General features: G+C 32.5%; 1 protein-coding gene across 9 annotated transcripts in view; it reads right to left on the bottom strand.

Moving 5' to 3' along the window:
- Positions 1-4,960, bottom strand: part of LOC134715144 (amyloid-beta A4 precursor protein-binding family A member 1-like) — a 78,265-nt gene extending 73,305 nt beyond the window's left edge. For all 9 annotated transcript variants that reach the window (XM_063577097.1, XM_063577096.1, XM_063577095.1 and 6 more), the window contains exons 1-3: positions 4,831-4,960; positions 2,126-3,767; positions 1,264-1,349 (exon numbers count right to left, since the gene is read on the bottom strand). In XM_063577097.1, coding sequence (XP_063433167.1) covers positions 1,264-1,349; positions 2,126-3,714 — 1,675 coding nt within the window. In that variant the 5' untranslated portion in view covers positions 3,715-3,767; positions 4,831-4,960. The remainder of the gene's footprint in view (positions 1-1,263; positions 1,350-2,125; positions 3,768-4,830) is intronic.
- Positions 4,961-18,027: the final 13,067 nt, after the last annotated feature.

The following is an 18,027-nucleotide window of genomic DNA, read 5'->3' on the forward strand; positions in this document are numbered from 1 at the left end:
AACCTTTATTAGATATACAAAATAGCTGTATTTTGTACTAAATATATGATAAATATATATATATATATCATTATTAATTGGGCACTGAAATTTTGTTTGGACAGTAGATTACAATCCTCTTTTGGACAAAGTGTCAGTGAACACCTTCAAATTCTCTGAGTCATCAGAGCAGGATCTATGTCAAGAGAACTCAATCTATTTCTTAAGAGAAAATGATCCAAAAGTTGAGTGAGTATAAAATAGGTGGAGACATTACTCATCATCATGAAATATTTTTAAGTAAACCAAAAAAAATCCTACTGGGATATTTTATACATGAGAAGACTTCTATGCATGTCAATGCTTATTCGACTAAGAGAGTAGTTTAAAAAAAATATGTCTTTCCAATTTTATGTGAGGCTTAAGGTGGTACCCAACACTTGAACTAAAATTAATTTGGCTCGTTTAATTTTCATAAAATTTTGTCAAAGTACTTACTTTGACCCTTTAACAAAAATATAAAAATTTCAAAAATTTTGAACCAACCGTTTTGTCAGAAAAGTTACACCAAAATGTACACTGGTTATATAGCAGTTTGACAAACACTAATTTTTATCATTGAGAAGCTTAATATTCCTTTTACAACACATCAAAGTTTAGCTGACTTTACAGAGTTATCTCCCTGTAGTGTTAGGTACCACCTTAATTTTTGTTTTACTAGCACACTGAATAGCATGTACCAGTCTGCATCTATGGTCTGAGACCACAATTGTCATCCCTTGATTTTGGTTGTCCACAAATATAGTCCCTAGTGTTGACAGTGAGGGACTTGCTATTGGTTTTTATACCCCTTCTAAATTTATTACTCCATGTTTAATGCCTCAAATTGCAAGTACAAGGGTAAATTACACTGTGAAAAAATTTGGGTCCAGAATTTTAAAGAAAAGTAATGATTTGGTATAGTTGAAAAAGGTTAAAATTTAGCACTTCAGAAGCTGTCAAAAGATTTCAAGACACCTAAAACATAAAATTGTCTAAATTGTGAGTTAGAGCCGATGAGTTTTCTATAATTTTGATGTAATTTGTCCCAAAAGCAGTACAACTACGACTAAAAATTTCATTGAGAAAGCGCAGGTAGGATTTTTTTATTTATTTTCATTTATGTTCTAAAAGAAATGCACTACGAAATAATTGTGGTCTCGGACCTAATTCATATCAAACATTAATTAAATTCAATGTTACAGGCTGGTAAACATGGTAAAGTTAAAGGTTAAAAGTCAGTACCTTTATCATGAATTTCACTGTAAATTCCTTCAGAAGAATGATTAGATTGTCTCACTCTGTCTTCTTTTTTGTCATGGGAATTCTCTCTGAAAAATAGCAAATTTTACACATAAACATAAAAATAAATAAATTTAAAATTTAAGTGAAGACCTAGAGTTTCCTTAAAATCTTGTTACAACCATTCAGATCTACTTTGAGAGAAAGAACACCATGACAATCATTGAAAACTGTATGTTGACTTCTAGACTTTTGTCCACAGTTTTTGTTGTTGGGTTGCATTTCAACTTACTTCTACATAAATATATACCCTTTTTTTATATAATCACCATGTTCATATTGAGATAGAATCTTCCATAGTTTTAACATATATTAGTGTCACATGTACCTGTGTATCGTATTAGTACATTATGGAATTATAGCAAATGATGATCTGCTTTAGTCTTACATATGCATGTATCATTGTATGTTCTACAGGTGTGAAGATTCAACTATTTCAATCGTATGTTTGTCTATTGTGCATCATTAAGGTCTAAATAAAAGTCTGCCTCTGTAAATAAAATGCATATATATCAATATATAAGTAGTGCAAGTTATATGTTTGTTGTAATGTATATGAATTTGAAAAAAATATAATTGGGTAAACTTATTCTATATATGATTATTCAAGACTTCTTTCTATGATTTTGATGTACAAAATGTAGTGAACCCTGGTATGAAATTAAAACTGAGCACCATTAATTTGTTGTGCTTAAAGTCAGTCATATATCTCATAATTCACAAAATGCAGTCCTTGCAAAATAATTTTGCAAGGACAGCATTAATTAAACTTTATGACTATTGATAATTTCAATGACAAGTTTACCTCATTATCCAAACTGGTTCCGGTTCTTCATCAGACTGGGGTGTATACTTGATTTTATCTTTACTTGAATGAATGGTAGATTTAATGTCAGCTATGGCTAAGTCTAATGCCTCACGTTTGGCTTTCAAATCCTCCATTATTGCAGAAGCATCAATTTCCTTAGCTTTAGTACTATTTTCACTATTAGACAACTGTTCGTCTACAACTTGTGACTGTTTTTTGCGTAATAAATGTGTAGGAGATTTGTGTGTACTACTCAGTGGGGCGTCTTCAACATCGCTTGTCTGACTACTAGATAAACCATCTTCAACATTTGGCATTCCTAAATTTGACTTGTCATCATCAGAAACAACACTTTCTACCTCGGCACTATCACATTCTGTGTTCTCGGGTGACAGTGAAAATGCTTTCTGATCATCCATACAGAATCCATCATTGTTATTCAATGGGATTTCTGTCAGCATGTCTTCATTTAAATTTTGTATATTTTCTAGAATGGATAATTCCTGTTTAATGTTTACAATTTTATCAGGGGAAGCATCTCTCGAATTATCATCATCTGTAGGCAAAATTCCATTTATATTGTTTTTATCCTTTTCTTCCTTACTTGAATAAGCTAGCCTCATTCCTACATAGGAATCACCGTCCTGAACTCGAGAATATTTTACATAATCATATTCATTAATGATTTCAACAGTTTTAGAGTTTTCTAACAACTTGGGATTTAAATTTTCAAATTCTGATAAAATTTTTGTGTCTAATGATTCTTTTTCTTTATCAAGTTTATGAATTGAATCATGCTTGGTGAAATGGGGCTGAATTTCACATTCTGAAACATCTGTATACTGTTTCTTTAATGGGACATCTCTTTCTGAACTGGATCCTTCCCTATCACTGCCACTATCACCAATACGACAAGCTACACCAGGGGATTTCTTTTTTATTTTTGGTTTTGCACCTTGCGAATTGTATTTGATTAAATTATCTAGATCTTTATTATAGCTTTTTACCTCACCTTTGACTGGAATATTATTTCTGATTTCCAAACTGTTTCTTTTTTGAACAGCTGAATGATTCTTACTTTCCTTATCTGACTTCATAGTAATGTCTGGACTTTCTTTTGTTTCCCCCTGAATCAGATCTTTCATTTTTGACACATCAATAGTAAGTTTATCAATATTATCAGATTCACATTGAGACTTCAATTGAATTGCATTTAAGCAACTTTTCTTGTATTTTTCATTTGTTTTGGATTGTAAATCACGTATGTCTATTTGAGTTATTTCATCCTGCTGGTACATATCATTAAAATCTGGGGGTAATGAGTCAGCACTATCTTCACTCTCGTGTCTAGAAAGTCCATTTCCGTCACCGTCATCCAACAAATTCTGATAGGATATTGAACTTAGTTCACTTGGGTGTCTTGAACTTTCCTCCTCAAATTGAACTTCAAGACTTAAATTATCGGCTGAATCGCTGTTGGGTGAAATGGGACGTAAAAAATCTCCACCACAAGCACCTGTTGCTACAGATTCTGGTTGACCACTATCTTCTTGATCTGATGGTACATTGTCATCGTTATCGGACATTGTTTAGATGTAAAGAACTTAAAAACATCTAAAGATCACTTTATGCACATTTTCTACAAAAGAAACAGTAAAATGAATCAGATTTTCAAAGTGGGTTCATATGAACATAATTCTTTTTTTGTAATTGTTAAAAGTATGTTTTTATAAACATGTATTAGACGATTTTATGTTGGACAATCTGCATATAAATGCACATCAAAACTGAACTAGGACTAAAAGTATTATTATAGTTTACTAAATCTTTATTCTCACATCTTATTTTGCAATTTTATAAAAAAATGAGATGAAAAGAATGATTCTATTTAAACACTTGACACAGTTGTTGGCCAAATGACCTTAGCTCTGCTCCGAATAACTTTCTGACATCAAGCAACAAGCACTATTCAATTTTGACGTCAAATTTTTCGAAATGTTATGTCAAATTTTTCATGAACCTAAGAGATTTTACGTAATGGCAGACAAATTTGCATACAGGTGTAAATACGTCTATCAAGATGTGTAGGAATCATCAGTTCCAGCTAGTCCACGACAAGCAGGGATTCAACTCAAATGACTGACTTACCTTCACTAAATTCCTAGTCCTAAAAGTCTTTAAATGTTGTTAACATAAATTTAACGGAACTGATTACATGTAACCAGAATGAAATTCCCTGTTACTTTCCAAGTATATAAAATCTAAACACACCATGTTTCAACTGTCTCTTATACATTCTGTACCAATTTTTGGAAGTTTTAATATCTATTTTATTATTTCATTGAATAACACATGCACCCTAAAGTCCCAAAATAAACAGAAACTGTGTGTGTACTTGGCCTGACCCATTATCCAGTTTTAGTGACAATTAAATATGTGAGCTCAGAAGAAATTAAATTACAATACATTCCACAATACTTCAGTGCAATTTTAATAAGTACACTCTATTCTGATCAAATACCCTTAGGTTTATTTCAAAACGAAAATCACAAACAGATGCTGAGGATGTAAGACAATGAATGACATCATCAACATGTTGATGAAAATCAAATTTATGCACAATCAACAACCCTGCCGACAGTAAATGCACATGCTTTGTTTAGATGTAGATACACTGTTTCGTGTTTACAACAAATCATTACCTTTTCCTTTTATTTAAATATATCTTAGATGCTGTTTCATTCTTATGTTATTGTGTTAAATGTTGGTTTTTTTCTCCTACTGCTGTCAACCCTCAGCAATAAAAACCGGAAGTTACATGTCAATATTGATTTGACTGGTTTTCGGTGGAATGTTAACTATTGGGTTAAAGATACCACACACAATTTACATCAAGTTACCAGTCAATATTGATTTTCGGGTCGGTTCGATTTATGACGCATTGTTGGCATTTTTGGTCTTTTACAATGCTTTTATCAAAATACGGTTACCTTTATATGCCCTCGGTTAATTTTATATTTGGTTATAGGCCTATATATTAGTACTAAAAGTGGGGTGGTCATTTTCGCCATATCTTTCCGGCATGTTTTCTTCAGTTTATATTAAGGTCTTTATGTTTTTGAAGCCAGTATGTATGAAGATAACTTCAAATGCAAAATATTCTTAGCTTGAAAACGTGTTTGTTTTGAGTAAAATCATCTGAAAAGTTGGATTAAAGGGTGTTTGAAATTTTCTAATTTTTTGTCAACGGGGGACACATATTCGCTGTTTTTACATATCTATTTAATTAATTAAAACCAAGTAACTGCAGCTTTTTAACAATATTTATCAAATAAATTTCATTATAGACGAATAACAGACATTTGAAAGGTGTAACAAACTGAAATTTAGGGCAATCAGTCAAAAAATTACTAAGGAATGCTTCTTTGAAAATCGTTTTTGTCATTCAGGAAATTGGTTGAAATCGTTGTCCATTTTTCGGTCCTTTGCCGTAAGTGCCGAAATTTAGTCTCATTTTCAAAAATAATCTTTTGTTATGGAAATATAATTTAACGGCATATTTCTTCCATTTCAACCATCTTTTGAAGTTTCAAGTTACACCTTAAAATCATAAAACGGCGAAATTGTGTCCACGGCGAATATGAGCGCCCCACTCTACTGTATTGAGTGTATCAGTCCACTGGCATGTGCTATTCATTATACATAATATTAATTTACTGGAATTCAAATTTTAGAAAGAGCGCAAACCCAGCGACTTTCGTATACTAATTAGAAAGTCCCTGTCCAAACTTGACAAAATTTACACTTTTGACGCTACTTTTGTCTCATCTCAAATGTTGTGATTTCAGAGGGGATTGGGCTGGGGTGCAGGGGGAGGTTTCAAACATACTAGTCAGAGATAAAATGTGTTTCACTATTTGAAAAACTCTATGACTTTGTCCAAAAAACCCACATTTTTTATAAAAAAATATCAGACCACACTGTCCATCTCGATTGCTAAGGGCAAACAACAATTTTCAAAACACAACATAGTTAACTCAATACTATTTCAATTGAAAAAGGCGTAAATAAATGGGGATAACGGCAGGCTACAAATTCAAAACTGCCCATCGAATTTTTTATTCATCTCTCAAACTTAAACAATGTGTAGGCAACGCCAAGAAAAAGCATTCACGGTAAACGAATACGTTTCCTTTCAAAATAAAATCCTGGGTTTCGGAAATCGCTTTTTAACGGCGATTTTTTTCGGGGGAAGGGGTGGGGGTAATCTTGATATGTTTCTTTTTCAAACATCTTAAAAAGATTGTAATTCGGAAGTATGTATGGTAATTTCATCCTTTTCAGATGTTTAAATGTATCTCAAACGAGTCCGAATTACAGCCAAATTACGTAATCTTTATGAAAAGGGGGGACAAGGGGTTTAACTGTTATGCTGTTATGGGGCAATTTAATTCTTTGTTATCTGTTATTTTGAAAATATATTTGCTGTTACCTGTTATTGTCTTATTCTTTGTTAGCTGTTATTGGGCTTTTAGTTTTTTTGTTATCAGTTATTGTGATAATGTATTTGCTGTTAACTGTTAACTGTTATTGAAAATTGGAATCTTAGCATTTTTTTTGACAGTCAATATTCGGTGTAAATTGAAGATCATTGGACATTGGGGTCTGTCCCGTATTCAGAGAAGAATTCCATTAACATATACCCATCACAGAATACACATTTCTTAAATACACATGGTACAATAAAACCTCAGCTGATAAAAAATTGTTCAAATAAGGCCTTTGAAAATAGTGGAATAAATTGCTTTTAGAGTGTCAAAATTCGTTCGAAGTACTTGATAAATTGCATGTTTATAATTGGTGCTTTTGATTTTTCTACCCTATATACCACTTTACCTCATAGTCTTATTAAGAAAAATTCACACACCTCATTAAATAGTCATTTAGAAAAAGTCAGAACATTCAAACTCTTTTAGGTCATTTTTTTTTATATTCAGTCAATATATATAAACAATACACCAAAGTTTCATGAGAACTGCTGAAAGCATTTTTGAGTTATTTTTGAAAACTAGAAAATACAACCCTTTTTAATGAATAAAATCCCTTAACTCAATAACATAAAATCTAAAATTAATAAAAATCGAAAGGGAGTTTACAACAATAGATATAAACATTTCAGCAAAGTTTCATGAGAACTGCTTAAACATTTTTGTGTTAATGATTGAAAACTGGAAAATCCCCCCTTTTTAATTAATAAACCCCATTAACTCGGAAACGTAAAATCTAGAATTTATAAAAATTGAAAGTGACCTCATGTTTATAGATATAAACAATTCACCAAAATTCCTTGCTTTGTGAAAGCATTTTTGAGATATTATCAGAAAACTGAAAAAAAAAAACACCAATTTTATTGAATAAAAACCCATTTCCCAGAAACTTAAAATCTAAAATTTATATAAAAAAAAAAAAAAAAGGGAGCTCATGTCAATAGATATAAACAATTTCCCTAAGTTTAATGCCAATTGGTTAAAGAGTTTTTGAGTTAATGTCCGACATGTTGACAACAGATGTACAACAGTATACCATAATACGTTCCGTAAACGAGCGTCATTGTTGAAGGCCGTACGGTGACCTATAGTAAGTTGTTAATGTTTGTGTCATTTTTGGTCTTTTGTGGATAGTTGTCTCATTGGCAATCACACCACATCTTCTTTTTTATAGTATAAAAAATATTATAATATATTGAGTATGTAATGTAAACACATTCTAGATACATAAATTAATACTAAATACATAGTCATAGAAAATGGAATGCATTACAAAGGATTATATCCGTAATAAGAAATACTGATTTGTCAAAGACTGAATTATTTTAATATTTCATTTACTGTTATCTGTTTTTGTCCATTTTAATTCCTTGTTATCTGTTATGAGCCAAATCAATTTGCTGTTTTGCTGCTATTAAGACCCCCCTTGCCCCCTCCTTTATGTTGCCCTTTGTGTGCATTTTACAGATATATGGATTTATTTCACACATATATATATATATACATATGGGTTCGAATCCCGGCGAGGGAAGAATAAAAAATTTGCAAAAGCTTAGCAAATTTACAGATCTATCATTGTTATAGGTTGATGTTTAGACGAGTTGTATATACATAATGTACACAGCCATGTATCACCATCACTGCTGATGATCCGATGGATAAATCTGTTGTAGAGTTGTCACTGGATCAGACGTACTTATAAATATAATTTTTTTCTGTGACTGTATCTTATACATTAATTTGTATGATGCTTTACTATAGATAATTTAGCTGATCTGTAAAAATAACTTCTGATCTCCATGTCTTATATAGCATGTACTGTATACATATAGTACCACGCTAGATTAAAACTGACTTGGAAAGGTAACACCCGGCCACCAAAAGCTTCATTTTTTTCTGACTGAGCCCAGGTGGTCGTGTGGTCTAGCGGGACGGCTACATAGACAAAATAAAAACCATCGCTACGAAATTAATAATAACAGGGAAGAGTTCGTGTACAGATAGTCATTTTCAGAAAATTGTATACAGCCAACGATCAGACGGAAGTTTGAAAAAGAGAGAAATGGTAGTTATATGGACTTTATTGAAACGCGGTGAATTTCGTCATGTAAATTTAGAAACTGACAAAATTGAATATGGAAATAAAATGTCTTACGTCCACTTTAGAGACATTAGAAAATCGGACAAGGATGAAATTAAGTGTCATGTTCGTGGTATTCAAAGGATTGAAAGATATGCAGAAATGCACAGACTTTGTTTGTGGTGTTTTGATGAATAAACTGTTATTAGGGAGGGGGATAATAGATGTTGAATACGTGAAATAATTTTTGTGGTGTATCAAAATTCTGGTCTGGAAAACAACCGGGTTTTTTTAACAACCAACATTAATTAAATTAGATCATTAATTTTGCGTATTTATCAACATTTCTGATTTTTTTCTCCTTGTAATAGTTGAACTGTTGTTTTTATTATTTTGTTTGAAACTGAGAAAAAGTTTTAAAAAAAGAAGAAAAAAAAGAGAGAGATTAGAAGATTAAAGTATAAGCAAGTTAATTACCATGCAGAGAGTAATTTAAGTAGGAAATAAAATAAGGAAATATATAGATTGTATAATACTTAGAACATTGTCAATTTCAGAGAAAGGACAATACATATTTACAATGGTTTCATTTATGTGTAATTGTAATTGTAAAATGTGATATGTAAAGGTAGATGGTGAATATAATAAATATAAAAAAACTAGAGGCTCTAAAGAGCCTGTGTCGCTCACCTTGTTCTATGTGAATTAAACAAGGAAGCAGATGGATTCATGACAAAATTGTATTTTGGTGATAGTGATATGTTTGTACATCTTACTTTTCTGAACATTCTTGCTGCTTACAATTATCACGATCTATAATGAACTTGGCCCAGTAGTTTCTGTGAAAAATGTTACCGGTAGTAAAAATTTACAAATTTTATGAAAATTGTTTAAAATTGACTATCAAGGACAAAAACTCCTTAGGGGGTCAATTGACCATTTTAATCATGTTGACTTATTTGTAAATCTTACTTTGCTGAACATTATTCCTGTTTACAGTTTATCTCTATCTATAATAATATTCAAGATAATAACCAAAAACAGCAACATTTCCTTAAAATTACCAATTCAGGAACAGCAACCCAACAACAGGTTCTCTGATTCATCTGAAAATTTCAGGGCAGATAGATCTTGACCTGATAAACAATTTAACCCCCATGTCAGATTTGCTCTAAATGCTTTGGTTTTTGAGTTATAAGCAAAAAGCTGCATTTTACCCCTATGTTCTATTTTTAGCCGTGGCGGCCATCTTGGTTGGTTTGGCGGGTCACGCCACACATTTTGAAACTAGATACCCTAATGATGATTGTGGTCAAGTTTGGTTTAATTTGGCCCAGTAGTTTCAGAGGAGAAGATTTTTGTAAAAGATATATAAAATTTACGAAAAATGGTTAAAATTTGATTTTAAAGGGCAATTACTCCTAAAGGGGTCAACTGACTATTTTCGTCATGTTGTCTAATTTGTTAATCTTACTTTGCTGAACATTATTGCTGTTTACAGTTTATCTCTATCTATAATAATATTCAAGATAATAACCAAAAACAGCAAAATTTCCCTAAAATTACCCATTCAGGGCAGCAACCCAACAAAAGGTTGTCCGATTCATCTGAAAATTTCAGGGCAGATAGATCTTGACCTGATAAACAATTTTACCCCTGTCAGATTTGCTCTAAATGCTTTGGTTTTTGAGTTATTAGCTAAAAACTGTATTTTACCCCTATGTTCTATTTTTAGCCATGGCGGCCATCTTGGTTGATTTGGCAGGTCGCGCCACACAGTTTTTAAACTAGATACCCCAATGATGATTGTGGCCAAGTTTGGTTAAATTTCGCCCAGTAGTTTCAGAGTAGAAGATTTTTGTAAAAGTTAACGACGACGACGACGACGGACGACGGACGACGCCGGTCGCCGAGTGATGAGAAAAGCTTCGGGCCAGGTGAGCTAAAAATCGGGACGGCTACAGTGCAGGCGATTTGCTGTCACGAAATCTCAGTAGCATGGGTTCGAATCCCGGCGAAGGAAGAACAAAAAATTGCGAAAGCTAATTTACAGATCTGACATTGTTAGGTTGATGTTTAGATGAGTTGCATATATATATTTGTTTGAGGACCAGGCGCGGATCCAGAGGGGGTTCCGGGGGTTGGAACCCCCATATTTTTGGACGATCAATGTATTTGAAAGGGAACATGTGATTGGACCCCCCCCCTTTTTGTCCTGGGTTAGGAACACCCCCTGTTTACGCCCCTGAGGACTGCCCTCCATGCAGTTATAACATCTAAACTGTCACAACCTTTGGAAATTTAGAGTTGTGCCATTTCACATCGCAAATAACTATTTTTATTTGGCATATCTTTGTAATCTTTGCGCCGTGTTTGGAAATTTTAAAATTGTACCAGCGTCTGTGGTGTTCGCTTAAATTGTATAAATTTCAAGATTTAGATAGTTTCTCATTTTAAATATATTCATGACATGATTCATTTGACATCGTGTTATTATTGAAGAAGGGTACCCGTTATCCGGAATATCTTATATTTGTTCCTTTTAAAGTTATTTGATGGTGATGTTGTACCCTTTTTGTACTGACAACGCCATGGCTTAAAAAAGACAAACAGACAAATAATAATACACAAGTCACACAACATAGAAAACTAAAGACTAAGCAACACGAACCCCGTGACCTAAAACTGGTAAGATGAGATCCACATGTGGCATACGTCGTGTTGCTCATGTTATTACACACTCGATAAATACGTCTAATTCGGTACATATCTTAGGTAGGTATCTTTCGTGAAAAGGGAACTTTATTGTGCCTACGACATAAAGAACATATATCCCATATCATCTGTGAAACGGATATTCCATAACGGTCAACCAACCCGTGATGGCGTCTGTTAAATTTACGAAGGGATGATTTCAACTTCACCATTTATACTCTTGGTTTAATAACTTCCTTGTGAGCAGCAACCCTCCATATCATGGAAATCGAAATAGGAAATACAAGCCCGGAAATATCGATATTACTAACTACTTTTGTTTGTTCCTAAGAAGTTCCAGTATGAAGTCAGCCTCATAAGATTATGGAAAATGTCGGCAAGAAGAGGTGCACAATCTTGTTCCCAGGTTACAATAGGAATGCCGATAGCTTTTTTTTTTAAACACGTCCTCTAGTCCATCAGCTGGTAGGGCAAAAATTTTGTTCCGTGTTACACCCCAGGGTACCGCAATTTTTTTGTATAAATTTAAAGAGTAATATTTGAAGAATATTTTAAGAGGTGTTAGACTTTTGTAAAAGTGTCCAAAAGGGGTTAAAGGGGGACTTATTTAAGGGTATATCAAAAATTTTGTTTTGCACATATTTACAGAAAAATGTCAAAATAACCAAGTATTCAGCACTATACTTTATATTAAATAGAAAACATCATTTCTTATTAAAACGCAGGCTAATTTTAAATTATTTTTTAAATCATAGAGGACCAAGGAAAAAAGGGGGAGGGTAATTTCCAAAAGTCATCATTTTGAATGAAAAGAAGCATACATACTGATTTTCTTGGTAAAACGGTATATTTTTTCACATTGAAACATAGAGCATAAAGTATATAAATATAAAAAAGAAGATGTGGTATGATTGCCAATGAGACAACTATCCACAAAAGACCAAAAAGACCAAAAGGACCAAAAAAAAGGCTGTTGAAAAAAAGTTAAAGGTAAGAAACAAAAACATTGAATCAACGACAAACACAAACATAAGCAACCAGAAATGTACGATTATGTCACAAAATTATACATCACATTTATGAAATAACTCTCATATTAAAACACACAAAACTGTCAGGGTTTCTAGATTTCTATTTTTTTTTTTAATTCAACAACCGAATCACCACATTTGAAGGTCAACCAGAAGGTCACAAAATTATACATCACATTTATGAAATAACTCTCATATTAAAACACACAAAACTGTCAGGGTTTCTAGATTTCTATTTTTTTTTTTAATTCAACAACCGAATCACCACATTTGAAGGTCAACCAGAAGGTCAATCCATAGGATCATCATCAGTTTGGTCACCTGCATCTACCGAATTTTCATTATCATCATTTCCATCATACTCGTCGTTATCGTTAGAAATATCAACGATTTGATAATGCTTATTTCTACAAGCTTTCGAGCATTAACATACAGCTATCTGTTTTAGGATAAACCTTGTTGAACACATGAACATCTTTTTTTGGCACCACCAGCTTTACATGAAAAGCACCTCAGAATTATCAAAGCATCTAACGCTGGTGGTTGGTCTAGCAAATTGATAATGATCAAAGCGCTCTAAACAATGTTGTGTTTAAGAGCAGATTTCCAAATCTTCGTCTGAAAGTTGGCTTGTTTAATGTGCTTCAACATTGCATCTTTTGCATTTCAAAACGTTCTGATCTTCATTCATCGATATTTTTAATTTCGTAGCCATATATAGAACACAAAAACGTCTCGAGCGTTTTGACAACTCTTCGCCAACCTCTTCAAAAGTTTCACCAAGATGGAATAGACCTTCTGAAAACTCAACATAACGTGTCAAAAAGCCGAATACTTTGCTTTTTATTCTTGACCAGACAAAACACTTACTGAATCACAACCTGTTTTTGGCGTGAAATCCTGGCAGTTTTCTACAAACATTCTCACCAAATGTTGCACACATTGATTGCACATTTAATAATCTGCAGTTGGAAGATGTATCTGTCAGACTTACAATGTTAGAATTGATATGCAACTGTGAAAATAGTAAGTCAATACTTTCACATCAGTGTCAGAAGGATTTTTAACAATAGAGTCGTAACCATTGTCAGCTGCATGTTTTTGCTTTAAGAAACATTTTTTTAACGGCTTCTTCCTGTTTGATTATAAGCTAAAACCATTCTACGCTATTTGCTTTTCAACATATATTTTTTGGCACAAACTTCCATGTGATACAAATAAATCAATACATTCAAGTGTAAATCTATAGGATTGTTAACTCTTTTCAAAACCAAAGATTTCAACAAAAGCAACTTTGTTTCCCCAAACTAACAAACATTTCTTCCATTCCCAAGAACACGATTGTGATGGTTTAGAACTTATCGTAATGATTTGCCCTCCCGTTTCTAATTTCTTTATGAATATTGTCGGATACTAATAAGTGACAAAATCAATGCGGGACCTCTTTTCGAAACTAAAAGGATGGATTTATAAATAAAAATTGCCAATTCTAAAAAAGTGCTTGGTATCCTAGTGGTTTGAATAACTGCCATGTCATCAAATATCCACATGCTTTCCTAAGGAATGAGCCTTTTCTAAAAGACGACTCAGGACAGATTTAAAATTTTAAAATTCAAATTTTGTATTACATGTGTACCATCAAACTTTGCAAGAGACATTGGAAGAGGACCTAATTCAAACTGGAGAACCTACCGCATAACCAACTATATTGTCTGGGCAATGACAAGCAGACGACATTTTTTTTCATCTGCTCTCAATGTTTTGTTGTTCTTATCAGCCATTAACTGCTTGCCTTTTAATTCCTTTTTTAAAAATGTGAGCAATGATTTTCTTTTGAGTGTTTTGAAGATATCGGTTGACTTTTGATCAAGCCTTTCCGTAATAAAAATTTTCCCTTTTCATACGCGTTTACGCGTTTAGAAGGTCGCACATTAATTCCGAAGAAGCAACAACCATTCCTACCAAATCTCGACATTTTAAGGATATTGAAGCTCTTTCATGAGCATTTAGCAACCAACGTTTATCAGAATCTTTATTTAAACTGAAACCAACAAAGCCATTTTTTGTATCTCTAAGAAACCTAAGATAGTATTGCAAAATCCCACAACTGACTATTTGGCGTTCGTTCAAAGCGATGTTTGTCGATTGAATGACTTAACAAGCTTAAGTCAATCACTACATAGCTAAAACACAAAATGTTATCAAGCACACCTTTATTGAGTTCGATAGAGAGCACCTTTTCTGAACACAAAAAAAAAATCACATTAATTTGTAATTTTTTCCTAAATACTTCGTTACACATTCACTTTATGAAATAATTTGTCTCACAAAAAAAAATCATAAATCGACAATTAGGTTTTTGTTTTCAGTTGAAAATTGATAATCACAGTGTAGATACTATTCTGTACGCTATCCGGAAGTCGCGATTTTCGAAGCGGGGATTTCAAACTGGCTAACAGAAAGGTTTTGTTTTCGTGCTTTTTCTCATCATTTGTTTACTTATATAACTATAGAGTGCTTTGCACAACTTAAATGTATGTATAGCATCATAAATGTGAGTAACTGTAACAAAAACATGCAGTAGAATATAAAATATACGTGTGCATCACACCAACTTCATAGAAAAAAGTGAAATCGATTGACAATTTTGCTCTCGTAGTACAAAGCAAATAATCTTTTATTGCTAATATTTGCATCAGTTTACAGTTAAATATATATACTGTTTCAATATTCTTACCGTATTTAAGTAGAATGGTCGTATTTCAAATAAAGATTATGCTTTCCTTGAGGATCCCAAAATAAATTACTGTACGATCAGTCTAAAACTGACTGTATTCTAGAAGCGATTTCAGATTTTTTGTCTGTATGACTAGTTGTGATTTTGAAGAAAAAAACAACGGCAATTTGAAGGTATATACGTGTCTATGTGATATTATGATTGTGTCCATGGAACTATAACGTGTAATTTCTTTCATCAGACAATACAAATATATTTCTGATGATTTTGTAGACTTTGTATTAGTGTGTCGTTGCAGTTATCTGTTTTACTTTTACATTTTTAAAGACTATTTACACCGTCTGCCGTTGACCAATTGGTGATAACATACATTAAGCTTGTCTCTTTTAAAATGACAAAAAATAGATAGAAAAAGCTTTGTTTAAAAACTTTAGGTATTGAGGAAAGAATTAACGAAATTATACCCGCCACTTCTATAGTCCATGTTTTGGAAAAAAATAAACCAACAAAAAAACTAAATTATAGGTGCACAGGGGCATCATATAAAAACGAATATGAGGAAGTTTTATTAATATATAGTAAGTTTTTGAAATTTGCGTATAGTAAATGGGTATTACCCAATAAGGTAGTGGAAAAGTCCTTATTATGGATATAGAAAACTGATGAATTTTCGATAAATCAAAATAAGAGGTGCACAATTGAATTAAATGATAAGGAATCTGAAAAAAGATTCATTAAGTTGTGACAAGTGTCTGAAGGAAGTTGTAGATATAAAAATAGGTACGCCCAATATAAGGTTATAACAAAGTCCGTATTTTGAATATAGAAACATCAAAAATATTTTTACCAAAAATTCGAAATTGAAGGTCCATAATACATTAATTGATTAAAAATGGAGCAATTTAAGAAAAGTTTAACAATTGGTTTTGGAGGTCACAGTTGGAAATACCTGATGAGTGCCCCCATATAATGCAATGTTCAAATCCGTATCTTATATAAAGAAACCCCATAAAGATTTTAAATAAAATTCGAAATACATTGTACAATCCTTTTTTTTTTGTATATAAATAAGGCCGTTAATTTTCTCGTTTGAATTGTTTTACTTTGTCATTTCGGGGCATTTTATAGCTGACTTTGTGGTATTGGCTTTGCTCATTGTTGAAGGCCGTACGGTGACTTATATTTGTTAATGTCTGTGTCATTTTGGTCTCTTGTGGACGGTTGTCTCATTGGCAATCATACCACATCTTCTTTTTTATATTATCATTTATGATGCGGAATCCGAAAAAAAAAATCATAGTCAGTGATATTGTTTGCCTTAAATCAATGGAGAATAAAGGCTTTTTCCCTTGAAGGAGAAAATGGCTTAAAATTATTCCCAAAAAGACAACTTTTTTCCCCAATCACTGCAGTTTCAGTAGTGATTGTGCATAAATTCGAACTAAAAAACACTAATTTATACTTTTTTCAGGCCTAAAATTACCACACGTGCAAATCATTGAGGGTCTATTTATGTATCATCACTGACAAAAAGGGGTCTTATTTAAAAGCAGGGTGTGACCATTGAAATGGGGTCTGTAAATTGAAGTTTCATTCAAATTCATGGTTTATTCTAAAATTCCCAATTTGATGAAAATTACGCATATTTTCACAATAAAAAAGGGTATAGATAGTTTTGAAAAAAGCCAACAATATCACTGATAGTTATACCAGTGAAGGAGTCAAGAAAATTGGGATCCGCCGGTTTGAAACTCTTTTATAACTTTCAATGCATTTGTATTGGAACATATATTTGGAATCCACTTTTCTACTGGATTGGACCCCAATGTATATTAAGTGGTTTATGAGGAGATGCGCTTACAAACCCGGCGAAACATGTTGTACCGGTCCAACGGACGAACGGAAAGACGGACTTCATTATCACTATAATCCACCGCTTTACAAAGTGGTGTACAATTGATTGTGAAAGAGACAGATCTACATCCAAAACAAAGTGAAGAAACTGTGATCAATTATAGGCTACAGTACGACATGGAATGTTTGTAAATACATGCATTTTTATATAACAATTAAATCTGTGTTTGTACAATTTTAAGTATAACGGAGGACATTTCCGAAACTTATATAAACAAATAAAACTTCCTCTTATTTCAGCAACATTCAAACATCCTTATACTTAATGTAGTTAGTCGAGTACACCCTATCAAGCTAAAACATGTTTGATAAATTTTCAGGATGTAAATTTATTAAAATATATTAGTGTTATGTAGAAAAATGCCATCTTCTAATGTATCGTAAATAACTATGAAATCACTACTCGAATACAGTGAAATAAAGACTGATCATACAGTTTCAAAATATACAAGCGAGACTGATCGTACAGTGAGAAATTCAAACAAGTGTAATTTTCGTATTTCTGGCTTCAAAGATCTGGCTGAAACTTTTACCACCACTTAAAATATACTTTATTTAGTTAATTAAGTCTGGTTTTTAAGTTAATTTGTACAGTAAGTGTGCAAAACGATTGTGTTTAGGTTCACCGACTGATTTTTCTTAGTGATGCACTTGAAAATCTCTTGATTAAGATAAAGATATGAATAATGAATGTGCTAAATTTAATTATAAACCATTTGTGAATATCGATGTCAGCTGAATTAATCATTCAGCAATGTACAGATGAACATCTTACCGTTTAATGTAGTATATCCAACAAATTTAAAATGTGATCCAAAAAGTTCTCGCTTCGAAAATCGCGACTTCCGGATAGTGTACAGAATAGTATCTACACT

This window comes from Mytilus trossulus, chromosome 4 (assembly GCF_036588685.1).
Source record: "Mytilus trossulus isolate FHL-02 chromosome 4, PNRI_Mtr1.1.1.hap1, whole genome shotgun sequence".
NCBI lineage: Eukaryota > Metazoa > Mollusca > Bivalvia > Mytilida > Mytilidae > Mytilus > Mytilus trossulus.